Source organism: Chiloscyllium punctatum, chromosome 24 (assembly GCF_047496795.1).
Source record: "Chiloscyllium punctatum isolate Juve2018m chromosome 24, sChiPun1.3, whole genome shotgun sequence".
In the NCBI taxonomy this organism is placed as follows: Eukaryota; Metazoa; Chordata; class Chondrichthyes; order Orectolobiformes; family Hemiscylliidae; genus Chiloscyllium; species Chiloscyllium punctatum.
The window spans coordinates 75,355,062-75,374,475 of record NC_092762.1 but is presented as its reverse complement, the minus strand read 5'-3'; the positions used below and the strand labels follow the sequence as shown (position 1 = coordinate 75,374,475).

General features: G+C 43.4%; 1 protein-coding gene across 7 annotated transcripts in view; it reads left to right on the top strand.

Moving 5' to 3' along the window:
- Window positions 1–19,414, top strand: part of LOC140494706 (transducin-like enhancer protein 4) — a 217,021-nt gene that overhangs the window by 192,350 nt on the left and 5,257 nt on the right. For all 7 annotated transcript variants that reach the window (XM_072594216.1, XM_072594215.1, XM_072594211.1 and 4 more), the window contains exons 14-17: window positions 6,463–6,539; window positions 10,496–10,745; window positions 14,508–14,755; window positions 16,807–16,954. In XM_072594216.1, the coding sequence (XP_072450317.1) occupies window positions 6,463–6,539; window positions 10,496–10,745; window positions 14,508–14,755; window positions 16,807–16,954 (723 nt within the window). The remainder of the gene's footprint in view (window positions 1–6,462; window positions 6,540–10,495; window positions 10,746–14,507; window positions 14,756–16,806; window positions 16,955–19,414) is intronic.

The window sequence follows — 19,414 nt, the reverse complement described above, 5'->3', positions numbered from 1 at the left end:
AAGTGTGGTGCTGGAAGAGAACAGCCGATCAGGCAGCATCCGAGGAGCAGGAAAGTTGATGTTCTGAGCATTAGCTCTTCATCAGGCCCCACATTCCTGATGAAGAGCTTATACTCAGAATGTCGACTCTCCTACTCCTCGGATGCTGCCTGACTGGCTGTGTTTCCAGCCCCACGCTTTTTGACTCTGATCTCCAGCATCTGCAGTCCTCGCTTTCTCCTTACACATCCATCAGCATGGAGGATCAAAGTACTGAGAGACTGGGAATTTCCTCACATACAGTTCCCACTCTGACAAAACTAAAAGGGCATTTCTACTGGTCTCGTAGAGTCATTAAGTCAGACAGCACAGAAACAGACCTTTTGGTCAAAGTCATCCATGCCGACCAGGTTTCCTACGTGACACCAGTCCCATTGCCTGTGTTTGGTCTGTATCCCACTGACCCTTTCCTGTTCATGATTCCTAGCAGAGTTACAGTGATGAGGCAGTTCCTAGGCTTAGTCATTGTGTCTCATGATATTGCTGCCTCATGTCAGAAATAGCAGCATTGTGACTTCTCCAGGAACTGTGAGACCTTTCTCAAGAGCTGGGCAGACCTTGCACAGAGATGCCTCTGATGCCCATTGGCAGGACCACATCAGCAGAATGTAGACACACACACACACACACACATATCGTTTCCCCTGTTTGTGTTCCTGGCTAGTGCCAAATGTGGCACAGTGTCATACCTCACTGCCATTCCACACAACAGCCACAGAGCTCTGGAAGGGATACAGTCGATACAAAAACATGATTAAAGTTTAAATTAAGCCACAGTGAATCTCTATCTCTGTTATTATCATGTCTCCAGACTCTGCAGAAAGGCTGTTTAAGTGCTTTGTTTTTCAATTATCCTTTCCAATCAAAGATATTCACAGAATTGTTACAGAATTGGAGAAGTCAACGTTTCGGGTATAACACTTCTTCAGGACTTGGTTAGCTCAGTTGGCAGGTTTTGTGATGCAGAATAAAGTCCACTGCATAGGTATAATTCCCACACCAGCTGAAGTTACCACAAAGGATTGTCCTCCTCAACCTCTCCCTGGGGCAGAACGACCCTCCGATAAACCACAGACAATCACTTCGCTGTCTAATGAGAGAGCAGCCCCATGTGCTGGTAAGACTGTGGTGACTTTACCTTTATGTAGCAGGTACATCCTTCAGGCAAGGAAGGTTAATCTATGTTAAATAGCCAGTTGTTAACTTTATTCTAAAATGGCCTCTGGCCAATGAATGGCCAACTTGCTCAACAGGTAGTGGTGTCGTGGCTTACAATACATGAGGAGTCTGCATTGGAATGTCACCCAGGAAGTTTTCTCACTGTTCATGGTTATTCAGTATCCCATTGGTATTTTCAATTCACTTCTTAGGGGACATGTATCCTCAGAAAGAGAGAGAGGGGCTCACTTTTTTTAAATTCATTCATGGAATGAGGACACCCCTGGCTAAGCCAGTATTTATTGTCCATTCATAATTGCCCAGAGGGCATGGGTGTACGTTTGCTTGCTAAGCTGGAAGGTTTGTTTTCAGATGTTTCATCACCACACTAGGTAACATCATCAGTGAGCCTCTGGATGAAGCACTGGTGGTATGGCCTGCTTTCTATTTATGTGTTTGTGTTTCCTTGAGTTGGTGATGTAATTTCCTGTAGTGATGCCAATTCCGGTTGGCATGCCATTCTATTAAGGTGTGGCTTCTACATACTTTATAGAATGCCATGCTGAATCTTCTCAAAACTTGCCCAGAGGGCAGCTAAGAGTCAACCACACTGCTATAGTTCTGAAGTCACATGTAGTCCAGACCAGGTAAAGATGGCAATTTTCTTATCTAAAAAACATTCATGAATGAGATGGCTTTTTGCTGACAATCAACAATGAATTACTGGTGTTTTAGACTATTAATTCCAGGTTTTCATTGAATTCAATTTCCGCCACCTGCTAGGATTTGAATCCAGGTTCCCAGAACATTACTTGGGTCTCTGGATTAATAGTCCAGCGATAATACCACTAGGCCACTGCCCCCCCAGATATAAGCTTTGCTGCTACAGAGTTCTTGATCTTGCCCAGATGATGAAGAAAAGTTGAGTCTGTCCTGTTCAGTATTTTCACATGACTTTTGTGGAGGGGTGTCACTGATTGTGGATTAAAAATGTTTGAGCCTTTTCTCCCCCATGGCCAGTATTGAAAGCTCTCTGGTCTCCTGAGCTTAATTGGGAAGCTGTTGAAATCAGACTCCTAACTGTTTATTGTCTGAACTGACCTTACTTTCCCCTTTGAGATTAATGGAGAGAAACATTGGGTGGAAAGTGGCAACATTTTCCCGTGGGTTTTCTGTGGTGTTCCCTCAATGTACTTAATGAATTTTGTAACGTTTCCCAGTAACTAAGTGGTGTGGCACAAGTGGAAACCAAAAAAAAAAGCACCTATCCAATAAGTCAGTATGGGATGTGAGGCTTAATTTCAGTATGGGATGTGAGGCTTAATTTCAGTATGGGATGTGAGGTTGGGGTCACACATTTAAGACAAAGGTGGGAAGAATGTCTTCTCTCAGAGGGTAGTGAATCTGTTGATTTCTTTACCTCAGAGGATTGTTGAGGCTGAGTCATTAAATATGTTCAAGGTGAGGTCAACTTTTCATCAGTGAGGGAATTAAGTAGAGTTGAGGATTATCAGATGATCTCATTGAATGGCGGAGTAGATTCGATGGGCTGAATGGCCTACTTCTGCTCCTAGGTCTTATTCTCTTATGTATATTTTTAAAAGGTCCTTGTAAGCATAAAAGAAAAACAAATATCATCTCCAACCATATTGTAATGTACTGGCCCTCAAATGATGACAATTAGAACATAGAACATTACAGCGCAGTACAGGCCCTTCAGCCCTCGATGTTGCGCGACCTGTGAAACAAATCTGAAGCCCATCTAACCTACACTATCCCATTATCATCCATATGTCTATCCAATTATCATTTAAATGCCTGCAAAGTTGGCAAGTCTACAACTATTGCAGGCAGGAGAAAGTGAGGACTGCAAATGCTGAAGATCAGAGTTGAGAGTGTGGTGCTGGAAAAGCACAGCAGGTCAGTCAGCCTCTGAGGATTTTCCTGATGAAGGGCTTATGCCCGAAACGTCGATTCTCCTGCTCCTTGGATGCTGCCTGACCAACTGTTGCAGGCAGTGTGTTCCACGCCCCTATTACGCTGAGTAAAGAAACCACCTCTGGCATCTGTCCTAAATCTATCACCCCTCAATTTGAAGCTATGCCCCCTCATGCTATCCATCACCATCCGAGGAAAAAGGTTCTCACTGTCCACCTGCTCTAACCCTCTGATTATCTTAAATGTCTCAATTAAGTTACCTCTCAACCTTCTTCTCTCTAACGAAAACAGCCTCAAGTCCTTCACCCTTTCCTCGTAAGACCTTCCCTCCATACCAGGCAACATCCTAGTAAATCTCCTCTGAACCCTTTACAAAGCTTCCACAACCTTCCTATAATGCGGTGACCAGAACTGCATACAATACTCCACATGCGGCTGCACCTGAGATTTGTAAAACTGCAGCATGATTTCATGGTTCCGAAACTCAATCCCTTTACCAATAAAAGCTAACACTCTGTATGCCTTCTTAACAGCCCTGTCAACCTGGGTGGCAACTTTGAGGGATCTGTTTTCATGGACACTGAGATCCCTCTGTTCATCTACACTACCAAGAATCTGACCATTAGCCCACTACTCTGCATTTCTGTTACTCCTTCCAAAGTGAATCACCTCACACTTTTCTGCATTAAAGTCCATTTGCCACCTCTCAGCCCAGCTCTGTAACTTATCTATGTCCCTCTGTAACCTACAACATCCTTCTGCACTATCCACAACTGCACTATCCACAACTGCACTAACCTTAGGGTTGTCTGCAAATGTACTAACCCATCCTTCTTTGCCCTCATCTAGGTTGTTTATAAAAATGACAAACAGCAGTGGACCCAAAACAGATCCTTGCGGTACATCACGAGTAACTGAACTCCAGAATGAACATTTCCCATCAACCAACACCCTCTGTCTTCTTTCAGCTAGCTAGTTTCTGATCCAAACCTCTAAATAGCCCTCAATCCCATGCCTCCGTATTTTGTACAGTAGCCTGCCATGGGGAACCTTATCCAAGGCCTTACTGAAATCCATGTACACCAGATCAACAGCTTTACCTTCACCCACCTGTTTGGTCAGCTTCTCAAAGAAAATTATTGAATTCAGTTTAAAATTTACCGCAGCATTTGAACTTGTGCCTTCTAGATTTTAAATTCAGAGCCATAACCATTCTACTACCAGACCCGGGAGTACTTTTATATTGTAGCTTGTGTGTTAGTCATCCGACAGAAGAAAAGTTGAATTGTTAGTGTTGGAGCAAAACAACAATGTTTTGTTTCCATTCGCCAAGCTCAAAGTAGAAACAGCGAAGGAGGCTTGCCTTTTGAATTGTTAGAAAATGTGGAAAATATAGCTGTTATCTTTTTCCCAACTTTTTGAGTGCATTAAAAATGCCATGACCAGGGAGGAAAATATCTCAATTCTTCACATCAACAAATATCATCAGGCAGAAGTAAAGTGCCTGAAGAGTCACAATCTTTCAATCAATTAAGAGAATATTGAAAGGGGAAACTATGTTTGGGAAGTGAGGGAGCAAGCTTTTATGGTGACAGGTGAGTGGACCCTTATGAGGGAGAGTACATGAGGTTGTATTTGAGGAAGTAGTGACATTTATTCCAATTACAGTTTTTTTCAAGTTTAGAGTCTTATGAACTGTGAAGTAATAAACTGTTTTTAAAGTGAACCATTCACACAATGCAAAATAAAATGAATCAGGGGGAGGTAGTATTTAAAAATGTGCACACTTTTAAAAGTCTCATGAGATAACCTCTCAAGAAACTTCACATTATTATTTGATGTTTCTAGATTAGGAATCCAAAACTTTTCACAAAACCCCTAGAAATGCCCTTATCTTTTATTTGAGGGTCTTGAATTGCTTTGGCATCAAACCTCCTTCAATAATTCTACAAAGCCAGCTGCAGCAGACTGACTAGGTCATTGGTATTAGATGGCCCCACATCTTCTCACCGACTCTAACAATGATTCTTGATAACTTACTCATCAACTTACAAACTTGTAAAAAAATATTTTCATGGGACACAGATGCCACTGCTTGGGCTAGTATTTATTGCCCTATCTCTAATTGCCCTCGAATTGAGTGGCTTTGTAGGCCATTTCAAATCCAGAGATGTGCAGGTTAGGGTAAATTGGCCATGCCAAATTGCCCATAGTGTTCAGGAATGTGTAGGTTAGGTGCATTAATCAGGGGTATATATAGAGTAATGGGGACGGTTTGGGCGGATACTCTTCGGAGGGGGTTGGTGTGGCCTTGTTGAGTCAAAGGGCCTGTTTCCACACTGCAGGGATTCTATGGATTCTATATTTCAGGGGAAGGCTGGAGTAGGTAGCAAGTAGGAGACTGGAGAGGGAGATAGTGATCGAAAAGGGAAGGGAGGATGCCACAGGGAAGATGGCTGCTGAATTAGCTTCAAGCTCCAGAAACTGACATGAGTGCATTTTGACTGTCAATTTCATCTGAGCAATCATGTTAAATTTGCCTCTCATCTGTTAATTTCCTGTCGCGGGAGTCGGGTGGGGGGGGAGCCTTGTAAGTTTCTTGCTCATGGACACGAGTGTGGTGTACCTCACTTACCCATCAAGGTGAGCAGGCCCCTTGATTGACAGTTTCAGAGTTGCATGGCTGAGAGAGAACTCACATTAAAATTGCCCTCAGTGCCTTGCAGCCATCTGCATAGAGAGCCTTTATGCTCAGTCCTAACCTCAGAAGAGCAGACCACGTCTGCGTAACTGCGAAGTCATCTGCTTCCAACATCCTTAATTATTCCGAGGGCAAAAAATGCTAATGTTGTGCCTGGAAGTGCCAAATTTAATGATGATCACACCGACTAGGAAATAGGGTTAATAAAAAACATTCCAATATGATCTCCACAGTAAAGCAGACACAAATATTCATCATTTCAATCCGAGCTAGAGTCACTAGTAGGTGTCAAAGGTAAAAGATTAATGTGAGTGTCTAGATAGTTTGTAGGTTACTTACATTAGAACACTGCAGAACTAGTCTGTTTTGCCTCTCAAACCAACACAGTGCTACAGTAGACTGCTCCCAAATTACTGTATTTACATATAACCATAGATGATGTGATAAGCATTCACATGAATGGTGTGGGGAGACTAACGATGGGGCTTTCAGTGTCACAGTAGAGGGAATTGCAGAATGTTTATCCTTTAACTGACCTCTTAGTGCAGTCTGTCCCACATGCCAGTGGTTTTGATATGCGTGGCAATCCCAACCACAGCTGACACAAATGATTTCTGTGCTTTCAGGTTGCCTTTGAGTCACATCCTCATATGCGTGCTTCAGGACTTCCTCCCAGCCTGCCCACGATCCCTGGGGGAAAACCGTGAGTTTCATTACAGAGTTGCTTACTGACTGCGCAGAGTCAACTAAAACCCTTGACTTCCTGGAACTCAAGTTGCAATCTTTGTTCCAAAATCTTTATTTATTTCTCTCTCTCTCTCTGTCGTGCTGTTAGGTCCCATGATTGAGGCCTGTATTGTGGAAATTTGCCTTTCTCAATCTAGAGAAGCCCCGAATGTGACCTGTGCCCCTATGATTTTGTGAAACTGACTTTATAATCACTTAGCACTTTCTAGACCCTCAATAATTTTTTTTCTCTCATTTGAACCGTCAGCTAAGGATTTAGAATCATAGGATAGAATCCCAACAGTGCAGAAAGAAGCCATTTGGCCTATTGAGCCCACACCAACCCTCCGAAGAATATCTCACCCAGACCCAGCACCCCCATCATGTCCCTGTAACCCACCATTTTCCCGTGGCTAACACACCTGACCTGCACATCTCTGGACAGTGTGGGCAATTTAGCATGGCCAATCCAGCTAACCTGCACATCTTTGGTCTGTGGGTGGAAACCGGAGCACCCGGAGGAAACCTATGCAAACACAGGGAGTGTGCAAACTCCACTCAGACAGTCACCCTAGGGTGGAATTGAATCCATGGCACTGTGAGGCAGCAGTACTAACCAATGAGCCACCAGGCCATCTTCTGAGCCACTGGTCCACCTTCAAGGCCAATCCTTTAATCCTAGCCCAGCCTTCCTGATCAAGCCTGTGAAGGAATGAGTTAACCTCTCCTTTGATGCACAGTCAGTGAATGGTGCTGGCTGTTGTACTAGATGACTGTGTAGACCTTGCACTGAGTGCACATGCTGTGCCAGGAGAGTAAAGGAAAGGGCCAAGGACCAGAAACCAGTCAAGGGTGTCCAGTGATCAGCTCGGTACTGGCATGGAGGACAGTGAGGGGGATGGAATGGAGGAAACACCCATTAGAGGTGTTCAGGCAAAATATCCTTTTACTTTATAAATGGGACTGCCGAATTTTTTAACCCGACTCAGAATGCCTTGAGTGCTGATAGGGCACTTTGTCTAATCAACCTGTGCAGAGACGTTATTTCACACCATTGGAGTGGGTGGGACCTTAACCCAGATCTCCTGGCTCAGAGATAGGGACACTACCACTGCGCCACAAGAGCTGCATTGAGGTAAATTAGGACATAGATTTCATTTCAGCCCATTATTAGCCCTGGCATGACAACTGAAGATAACTCTGGAGTATTTTGGGATGATGCCATTTTTTTTACTTTGAGGCATATATTTGGATGTTGATATTTCCAGTTGTCTTGCCTACCCTGACCTGCCAAATCCCATCCTGTGAGCTGAGCCATAATATTAAGGCTGGCCACATTGTAGTAGGCATCAAGCTCAGGCACACCCCAGCTTAGACTGGAAAAGCTGCCTGTAAGATTCCAGTTGGGTGACTCATTTAGTTTTCCACCTGAAAATTTCTCTGAATATAATCACACGCCCCACAAAACATAGAGCAACTCTCAACTGAAAGCTAGCTTGAAATGATAACCCAAAGATACAGACTTTGGATGTGATTTACATTTAAAAAAATAAGGACACAAAAGGACCTGATTGATCGCGAAACCAATTGTAACATTCAACTTTACATGAAATATGCCACAACCATGTTTCTTCTTTACTCCCTCTTTGAGTTCTTCCAAGAGTCTGATTAAAAAGCAGTTTTTCAACAATTGAAAATGTAAATGGCCTTAGTTCTTGCTTAGAGTTTTGTGCCATTATTGTATTCTGTTCAGCCTAGCTGGTCCATGCCAGACTTTATGATCCACACAAGCCTTCCCTCATTCTATCGATGTAACCTTTGTTTCCTTTTCATCCTCATGTATATTTTGCCCAATGTTTACCTAATCGAGGCCACTTCATGTTTCTGTTAAGTGTATTAATGAGCAAAGTGTCCTTGATACAAAAGGGAATGTGCATAAATGGGAGTTATATCAGACAAGGGCAAGGTTCTGGTATTTCACCAGACATATTGACACTGTCAGCAGGTTGAAATGGAGCTGTATAATTATTAATAATGGGTGCAATAATGCATTTATAGAAATACTAAATGTTCATTATTTCATTGATCTTGGTAATCTATCATAATTAGATACTGCTACCATGCACTGTGACTTCAGACTTTAATCCTGAATCTCTTGGTACAGAATCAAATTCAGATTGTTTTGTGCTTTGCTACTCCATAGTAAATCAACGTTTTCGCAGAGATTGCTGTTGTATCGAGCTTAAGAGTGTTAATTAATAAAGGAATTGCCAAGAAAAATCATAGCAATTTGGGCAGAACTGGGCCATGAGCTTTTATTTGTAATCGGCAGGTCAGGAGATTGATGTTGTTTATGGATAAGCCTTGGCAGGTCGCTGACATGCTGTTTGACAATGAAGGGGGACTCTGCCAGTTCCATTCCATTGAAGTCCACAGAGAGCAGGGTTGAGCCGATGCAAGTCTGGAATTAGCATATCATAACTATTTAACACAGGAGTACCATTGCTACTGTAGTTTCATGGTGTCACTCAAAAGACACCAATACTGGTGGTATAGTGGACAGTGAAGGAGGTCATTTAAGAGTATAATGGGATCTTGATCAACTGGGCCAGTGGGCAGAAGCATGGAGTTTAATGCATAGGTGTCACATTTTGGTAAGACAAACCAGGCAGGACTTACACTGTTAATGTAGGGCCCTGGGGAAGTGTTGTTGAACAGAGAGACCTAGGGGTGAAGGTACATAGTTCCTTAAAAGTGGTGTCACAGGTAGACAGGATGGTGAAGAAGGCACTTGGCGCACTTAGCTTCATCAGTCAGAGCAGGAGTTGGGACATTATGTTACAACTTACAAGACATTGGTAAGGCCACATTTTGATCACCCTTCCATGGGAAGGATGTTATTAAACTGGAAAGGGTGCAAAACGCTTTACAAGGATGTTGTTGAAACTGGAGGGTTTGAGTTATATTGAGAGGCTGGATAGGTTGGGACCATTTTCTCTGGAATGTCAGAGGCTGAGGGGTGTCTTTACACAGGTTTATAAATTCACAAAAGGCGTAGATTACGTTAATAGCTGAAGTTTTTTCCCCAAGGTAGGGGTGTCCAAACTATTGGAAATAGGTTTAAGGTGAGAGGAGAAAGATCTAAAGGGACCTGAGGGACAACTTTTTCCACACAGAGGGTGGTGCGTATATGGAACAAGCTACCAAGGCAAGCTGCATCAGCACAGATTAGGAATCATTTTGAGAACCTCAGTAGAATCATGGAATTCACTACAGCACAGAAATGACTATGTGCCCACTTCTGGCCACCACACATCTGGAGAGATGTGAGGGCCCTGGGGAATGTGTAGAAGAGATTTACTGGAGTGGTCCCAGGGATAAGGGATTTTAGCTGCAAGGCCAGTTGGAAGTGTTTGGAGCAAAGGAGATTGAGGTGTTAGTTTGATAGAAGTGTATAAAGGTTATAACAGGTTTGGAGAAGATGGACAAAAGGAATCCGTTCCTGTTAGCTGATGATGCAAGGATTAGAGGACACAGTGTGTCCTCCGAGAAATACAAAGGGTCTGTGAGACAAACCTTTTTTCATGCACCTAGTAATAATAGAACTTGGTTGTGGAAATGGGAGTGATAACTTATTTCAAAAGAAAATTGGACTGAAACGTAAGGGAATAAAACAGCAGGGCTACTGGCTTAGAGTGGGGGAATGGAACTGAGAGCTGGTATGGACTTAAAGGGCTGAATGGCCATCATCTTTTAGCTGCACTGAACTCTGTGACTGTATGGGAAGGAGGCTGTTCAGCCCGTAGTGTAGACCCCATGGCTTAGAGATCCACTAAATCAGTATCTTTGCTGATAAACCACACAAGTGTTAGACAGGATAGGGCTGGGCTTTCTTCATTTGCTTTGCTCTAAATTCCTGATTTTTGATCCCAGAGCCTACTCCTTCCACGTCAGCGCTGACAGTCAGATGCAGCCTGTCCCATTCCCTCACGATGCTTTGGTTGGGCCAGGGATACCCCGGCACGCTCGGCAGATCAACAACCTGAATCACGGTGAGGTGGTGTGTGCCGTTACCGTCAGCAACCCCATGAGGCACGTCTACACGGGGGGGAAAGGGTGTGTGAAGGTGTGGGACATCAGCCAACCTGGAAGCAAGAGTCCCGTCTCTCAGCTCGACTGCCTGGTAAGACAACGTCAGTCTTACACTGTGTTACCGGTTCATCTTTTCATGTTGAGCATGCACTGCTGACGGTAAAAATCCTAAACGAGAGACTTGGAGAAACATTCAGTGGAACAGTTGGTATCGTGTGGGTGAGAAACAGAGTGGTTTATGTCTCATTTATGAAGAATGATCCACAGTCGACACGCTAACGTGTGACCCTTTCTCCATGGTCTGTGTGGTTCAACCCCTCTACTCAGCCCCAACAAGCTAAATCTAACACGTTGTCAACTTCTTGCTGCACCATGGTTCCCGTGGCCTCTTTGTCAATCATTACGGAACTGTAGGCAGTTTCTTTGCTGTCGATTTTGCAAAATCCAGAAATCGGCTCAAATGTCTTTCACTTAAGTCCGCCAAAAGATCACAATACTAATTTCTGGCCTAATTTGTTTTGCTTTCCAATAGCAATTCCAACTGTGGGCAGGAGCAATTGAAAGTGGGAAATGGTAAAAATACTTCCATTTACTTAGTACCTTTCACAACCTTAGAATATTGCAAAGTACTTTGCAGTTAATGAAATACTTTTGGAGTGTAGTCACTATGGAAGTGTAAGAAGCTTGGCCTGGAGGTGATGGCCTCGTGGTATTATTGCTGGACTGTTAATACAGAGACAAAAAGTGTGGTGCTGGAAAAGCACAGCAGGTCAGGCAGCATCTGAGGAAAGGAGAATCAGCGTTTTGGGAATAAGCCCTTCATCAGGAATTCTTCTGCTCCTCAGATGCCGCCTCACCTGCTGTGCTTTTCCAGCACCACACTTTTCGACTCTGACCTCCAGCATCTGTTGTCCTCACTTTCTCCCTGTTAATCCAGACATCCAGGTAATGTTCTGGGGACCCAGGTTGAAATCCCACCATGACAGATGATGGAATTTGAATGCAATGTAAATATGGAATTAAGAGTTTATTGATGACCATGAGTCAATTATAGAATCATAGCGATACACAGCAGGAAATAGACCCTTCAGTCCAACCCATCCATGCTGACCAGATATCCCAACCCAATCTAGTCCCACCTGCCAGCACCTGGCCCATTTCCCTCCAAACCCTTCCTATTCATATACCCATCCAGATGCTTTTTAAATGTTGCAATTATACCAGCCTCCACCACTTCCTCTGGCCGCTCATTCCATACACGTACCACCCTCTGTGTGAAAACGTTGCCCCTTAGGTCTCTTTTATATCTTTCCCCTCTCACCCTAAACCTATGCCCTCTAGTTCTGGACTCCCTCACTCCAGGGAAAAGACTTTGTCTATTTATCCTATCCATGCCCCTCACGATTTTATAAACCTCTATAAGGTCACCCTTCAGCCTCCGATGTTCCAGGGAAAACAGCCCCAACCTGTCCAACCTCTCCCTATAGCTCAGATCCTCCAACCCTGGCGACATCCTTGTAAATCTTTGCTGAACACTTTCAAGTTTCACAACATCTTTCCAGTAGGAAGGTGACCAGAATTGCATGCAATATTCCAACAGTGGCCTAACCAATGTCCTGTACAGCCGAAACATGACCTCCCAAGTCCTGTACTCAGTACTCTGACCAATAAAGGAAAGCATACCAAACGCCTTCTTCACTATTCTATCTACCTGTGATTCCATTTTCAAGGAGCTATGAACCTGTACTCCAAGTTATGTTTGTTCAGCAACGCTCCCTGGGACCTTGCCATAAAGTGTATAAGTCCTGCTAAGATTTGCTTTCCCAAAATGCAGCACCTCACATTTATCTAAGTTAAGCTCCATCTGCCACTCCTCAGCCCATTGTCTCATCTGATCAAGATCTCATTGTTACCTGAGGTAACCTTCTTCATTGTCCACTATACCTCCAATTTTGGTGTCATCTGCAAACTTACCATTCATACCTCTTATGCTCACATCCAAAACATTTATATAAATGATGAAAAGTAGTGGACCCAGCACCGATCCTTGTGGCACTCCACTGGTCACAGGCCTCCAGTCTGAAAAACAATCCTCCATCACCACCCTCTGTCTTCTACCTTTGAGCCAATTCTGTATCCAAATGGCTAGTTCTCCCTGTATTCCATGAGATCTAACTTTGCTCACCAGTCTCCCATGGAGAACCTTGTCAAACTCCTCACTGAAGTCCATATAGATCACGTCCACCACTCTGCCCTCATCAATCCTCTTTGTTACTTCTTCAAAAAACTCAATCAAGTTTGTGAGACATGATTTCCCATGCACAAAGCCATGTTGACTATCCCTAATCAGTCCTTGCCTTTCCAAATACATGTACATCCTGTCCCTCAGGATTCCCTCCAACACCTTGCCCACCCACAATGTCTGTTGGGGGGAAAACCCCAAATGGTTCACTAATGTCCTTTAGGGAAGGAAACTGCCATCCTTACTTGGCCTGGCCTACATGTGACTCCAGTCCCACAGGAATGTGTTTGACTTATCTGCTCTCTGGGCAAATCAGTGATGGGCAATACATGCTGGCCCAGCCAGTAATGGCCCCATCCTGTGAAGGAATAAAAAAGGTCCTGCTGCTCCAACTAGCAGCAAAAATAATTTACTTTAGTGATGCTCATTAATTAACATCATTGGCCAAGGCGCTGCAGTGAACTTGTCTTTCTGCTTCCAATAGTCACATGGGATTGTTTACACAACTTGGCAGGGCAGATGGGACCATGTATTAGCATTTCATTTGAAAGGTGGCCCCTCCAGCAGTGCTACACTCTCTCAGTTCTGTGCTTGATCTTATACTCAGCCTTGATCTTGTACTCAGGAGTATAGAGTGAGACTTAAGCCCACAGTTTTCTGACTGTCAGATGAGATGTCAAGTTATAAACCATCTTGGCACCATTCAGAATAAAAGAGAAACAAACTGTACCTAGCCCGGTGATCAAATTATAAATGAAAGAAACTTGATCTTGGAAGGTTTTCTCTCAAAACGCCCCACATCCACCAACTTGTGTTTTCAAGTGTGTAATCGCTATTCTGAAGGAGTCAATTTGCCCACAGATTACAAATTAGATAAAAGACCATTTCATTTATTTGGATGAGTTTATTGAAAGGGAGATTTTCTGCTCTTCTTTGAATGGACAGGCAAAATCGATTGCATTGATCTTGCGAAGCAGGTGGAAGGTTGTTTTATCAACATCCTGGCCCTGCATCAGTTCCTCAGTCAACCTAAATAATGTTTTGCAAATCCTGCTATGTTGGTAGATCCCAGTGTTGAGGAATAATTGTGTTCCAAGCCAGTAAGACATTGTTGCAAAGATAGCAGATTCTTCAAACTCTGCACCGCTGGCCAAACTCTTTGTGGTGTGTTTCCTGGGTAAAGGGAACCTCACTTCCCATTCACACAGATCAAAACATTGCAGGTGGTTCACAGTAAAAACTAGGGCATGAAATCTGGAGGATGTTCCCATCCTTAGACTAAAGGTGTTGAGGTTAAATGCATTGCTAAATGCTGCTGAGGAGCACCTTGGGACGCTTTATTAAGTTAAAGATAATTTATTATTGTTGCTGCTAACCCAATTTTGAAATCAGCTGAATTAACAATGTTGGAAATTGAAGCTGGGTCTTTTCTGATTCAGGATCCTGACGAACAGAATTAGCAAAGAACTCGACCTTAGACTAGATTATTGGCTAAAGATTGATTTTGGAAAGTACAGCATGTGTTTCTCTTTTTTTTTAAAAAGTATGAATTAAATGTAAATCCATTGCAAGCAAGCTCACCTCACAGTTGATCATTCCTAATATTTTCAGAACCGAGACAACTACATTCGCTCCTGCAAACTTCTCCCTGACGGCCGTACTCTGATAGTTGGTGGAGAGGCCAGCACACTTTCCATCTGGGATCTGGCTGCACCAACTCCACGAATAAAAGCAGAATTGACTTCATCAGCGCCCGCTTGCTATGCCCTCGCCATCAGTCCTGACGCTAAAGTCTGCTTCTCATGTTGCAGTGATGGCAACATTGCTGTATGGGATTTGCATAATCAAACCCTGGTCAGGTAAGGCTCTAGTTAAAAATATTCAATGGTGTTTTTCTCAGTTGTTTGTTTGTTCCTGATGTTACTAACCCATGGCTCTACAGGTGAAGGCAGCTTCCAGGAACCTTGCCCTGTTGGTTGAGAAGCTCCCAAATGAATACTTGAAGGATTAATCAATTGGCGATGGCTATTAAAACAGACTTTGATCCTGATCTTAATTGTCATTTAATCTTTGCAAATGTGAACTTTCATTTAGGTTCCAGCTGGTTGAGTTTTTGGCTGGACACTGATTTAATTCAATATTCCGGATAGAAAGATAATGAGGGGCAATGCCAAGATCAAAATACATTCTGGAATTCTGTACACAGTACAACCTCGATTATCCAAACATCAATTATCCAAATTTTGGATTATCCGAAAAAGATCTTAAGGTCCTGTAAAAACAGCATTATGCAACTCTGCATTCAGTTATCAGTTAAACGGTATTATGGCATGCATTGCCAGATAACCGAGGCATGTTTGATAACCGCACTCAAATTACCGCTTGTTCGTGATCAGATCGATTATCCAAACAATCAGTTATCCGAACAAAATATTCTCCGCCCGTTTCGTTCAGATAATCGAGGTTGTTCTGTAATAGGGATCCACTGGAAGTGCCATCACTCATTGGACTTCTTGTGTACTTATGTAAGAAATCCATGTAGTTTAGGGATGCACTTACCTGGAGTTCATCATATTACAAAGGATTGTTTTATTTCATACCCCACAATAAGGAATAACATATTGGAATTCTTTTTGGGAACAGTCAATACCTAGCTACTTTAGTTATCCCAATTACAGGAGCACCAGTTATGATTGTTTACAATCAGTATAATTGTATTACCTATTTTTCCATAGGTACCCATGTAGGTATCTGATAGAAGATTAGAGGATGGAAATTTCCCAAGTTACGGCCTAGGCAGCTGAAGATCCATCTGTCAAGCATGGAATAATAAATATCAGGCTGAGGTCAGAATTGTAAATGTGCAGAGATTTTGGAGGGTTGTATTGCTGGAGGAGGTGAGAGTTAGGTAGGGGGCTGGTCCAATGAAAATGAGGGTGCAACCAGGAAATAGCTGAGTTTTGTAAAGTAGGAATTCCCTCAGGTGTGTCTCTCAAAGACACTGCATCTGAGACAGAATAGTGACAGAGATATTGTGATTGATTTGGGAAGGGAAAGATCAGGAAGGATTCCCTTCCTAACCACCAGATGGGAGCTCTGCCAATACTACATGCAAGTGGACATGGGTGAGTGCAGGATCTGGAAGTGGGGGGGGGCAACTATATAACTGAAAAGCCATGTTGCCACTGACCATCAAGATTCATATTTGAATAATACCAACCTACTAAGGATGGCCAACCACAATGAGGCATTTCAACAACAGGAATAGTCTGATTTCTGCCAGGGCTGTGATCGGGGGCGGGACAAGATATGGTAGCACTAGTCTGTTTGCCCATTCCCAAGCTCCATCGCAAGCCTTAGCTGTTCCTGGGGAGTCAGGATTGAGGGTGGGCCTGGGGAGAGGAAAGTGGCAGAACAGCCACATGTGGCAATAAGCCTACCCAACCTGATGATGGCAACTTGAGGCCAGTTAACTGGTACCGAATGAAGTTTTCCAATCAGTCGTTATTGCTAATGGCTGGCTCTTTTGAAGTTATTCCAGATTTTTAAAAAAAATTGAATTCAACTGTCACCATCTGCCATGGTGGCCTTTGAATTCATATGCCCAGAACATTTTCCTGGGGTTCTGAATTGCTAGTCCGGTGACATTACCACCATGCCAACACCTCCCATTTTAATGACTATCCTCTTCCCTGTCGTCCAGTTAGGAGGGCCTGCACATATCTGGTCCCACTCTTACTTGGGCCATCCTCCCACCAGCAGACCAAGGACCCAGTGCTCCAGTGAGTGCTATCTGCAGGCCGCTCTGCAGAGGATATTCCCACTTCCTCTGGAATCTATTCTCGTGTATACACGACATCTCTAAATAGAAGTTTTTAATCTCATCCTGTTTTTATTTTTCTGTATGCAGGCAGTTCCAGGGCCACACAGATGGGGCCAGTTGCATTGACATTTCAAACGATGGGACTAAACTGTGGACTGGTGGCCTCGACAACACAGTCAGATGCTGGGACCTGAGAGAGGGACGTCAGCTACAACAGCATGACTTCACATCCCAGGTACAAACTGTCCGAGATATTACGGGGAGGGAGTGGTGACCATGTGAGCTGATTAAGTTCAAAACAATCCACTTCGATACGTATTTTATTTGTTTGTGGGATATGAGCAGCACTGGCTCGGCCAGCATTTATTACCCATCTCTAAGATAGTTGAGAGTTAACTACATTCCTGTAGGTCTGGAGTTGCATCACAAACTGAATAAGGAGGACATTAGTGAACCAGATGGGTTCTCACAATAGTTGATAATGGTTACAGTATCGCCATTGGCTGGCTTTTTAAAAATTATTCCAGACTCTTTTTTTTTTTCAAACTGAATCCTAATCTGCCATGGTGGGCTTTAAACACATGTCTCCAGAACATTTGCCTGGGGTTCTGGATTATTAGACCAGTGACGCTACCACAATGCCAACACCTGTCTTGGTGATTATCCTGTTCTCTGTCATCCCAGCTGGGTAGGACTGCACACACCTGGTGATCCGAAAGTAAGGTAAAGTTGCTATAGCCCACTAGTGTCCATAGGGTTGTGCTCTCATTAGAGAGGGAAGACTGGTGATGGTTTAACCTCAAGGTCAGCACCATGCCTCAGGCAAAGAGCAAGGCCAGATGGCGGGACCTTCATGATAATGCCAGCTGGTATGGGAATTGAACCCCATGCTGTTGGCATCACTCTGCATCGCAAACCAGCCATCTATACAATAGATCTATACAATAGATCCCCCACACCGTACCCATAAGAGCGAACCCAATCATTTAAATGGGAAATGTACCTTCCCAGCAGACCCCCGCTCCCTGGTGCTGGAATGTTCCCTATATATGTTCGGGCCATGGTAAACCACAGGTAACTGAAACCGCTGAACATAATTCTGGGGATATGGGGGTTGCCCTGTACTAGACTCCTTCCTATTTCTCCTCTATGTTCTTCACCTCCAGCAACATATTGTGAAAATGCAGCTTCCACTTGTTCGCCAAAGGCACCCTGCTCTACGTTATCACCACATCTCTCTACCCATCCACCCCACCACTGTAATTTGTCAAATGTTGTCCAACTGGAAGACCAGAGATTCCCTTCTCTTAAATATTGGGAAGATAAAAGTCAGTGTTTTCAGTCCACACCACAAATACCATTGCTTCACCACTGACCCTGTCCCTTTCTCTGTCTGAGGCTGAAACCAATCAGTCTACAATCTCTTTGTTACATTTGATCCCTAAGCTAAGACCTGACAATGTCCCTTCACAGTTACTATGACAGCCAGGCTCTTTCCTCCAATGTTGTCTCAGCTCATCTGCTTTCAGTACATTTTGACAACCATTCCAACACACTCCTGGCTGACCTCCTAGAGTCCCCACCCTCCTCGTTTAAATTCATATCAGATCTGTTCACCCATTATCTCTGTCCTCGCTGAACTACACTGGCTCCGGATTTAGCAATGCTTAAATTTCAAAATTCTAATCTTTGTTTTCAAATCCCTCATGACCTTACCTCTCAGTCACTCTGTAGCCTCCTCCAGCCCTCCTGCGAATGTTTCCAGTGCAGTAGACCAATAACCCAGGAAGAGATCGCATAAGTTCATAGTCCAGCCTTTTTTCTGATCATGTGCTTCCATGCCCCGTGCGAATCAATTCAAAGATAATGAAAATTGAGACTGAACGTGGTCAACAACTCTCCGGGGTCTGGGAGCTCTTCCAATTCTGCCTTCTTGAGTATCCAGGATTTTAATAACTGCACCTTGTTGGCCGTGCTTTCAGCTGTGGTCCTTAAAACCTACCTCTTTGTCAAGCTTTAAATATCTGTCCTAACATCCCTTTGTGTGGCATGGTATCATATTTCCTATGATGATCACTCATTGACCACCTTGAGCAGTTAAATGGCTCTATGTAAGAGTGGCCTTTCCTAAATGAAGGTATAGTAATGGGCCTCAATGTGATTTATTCTTTAATCTGTGATCAACAGAATCCCATTTAAGTTCCCTGCTATTCTCAGATAGATTTATGCGATTGATTGCTTCTACAATTCTGGATTTGGGAAATGTTAATGCTCTATGAAGACTTTAAAAAACAAGTACATTCACCACAAAATATAACTTTAGGCCAGAGATAGTAATAAATACTTTAATGTAAAGCAATTGGTGTGAAAGGGTTAACTCGGAAGCTTTGAAATAGCTCTGCTCATTGATACAGAAATGGCCGTCTTTGGAAGGTGCTGTCAGCGCAGAGTTGTAGTTCCAGGTTAGTCAGTTTACAGTCATATAGCGTAGACCAAGCTACTAGTGTTTTGGTGGATTGCATTGTTTAATTAGTGTTAATATAGTTAATCAGTCTTAAACTAATATAACCTGTTAGCTTAGTTAGTATGGAATAACCTATTTCTTGTTACTTAAATAAGTGCCTCTCCTGCTGAAGACATATTATTGATTAATGCCTCAGGATTTAATACGACCTCACAGCCGCACAGACTAGTT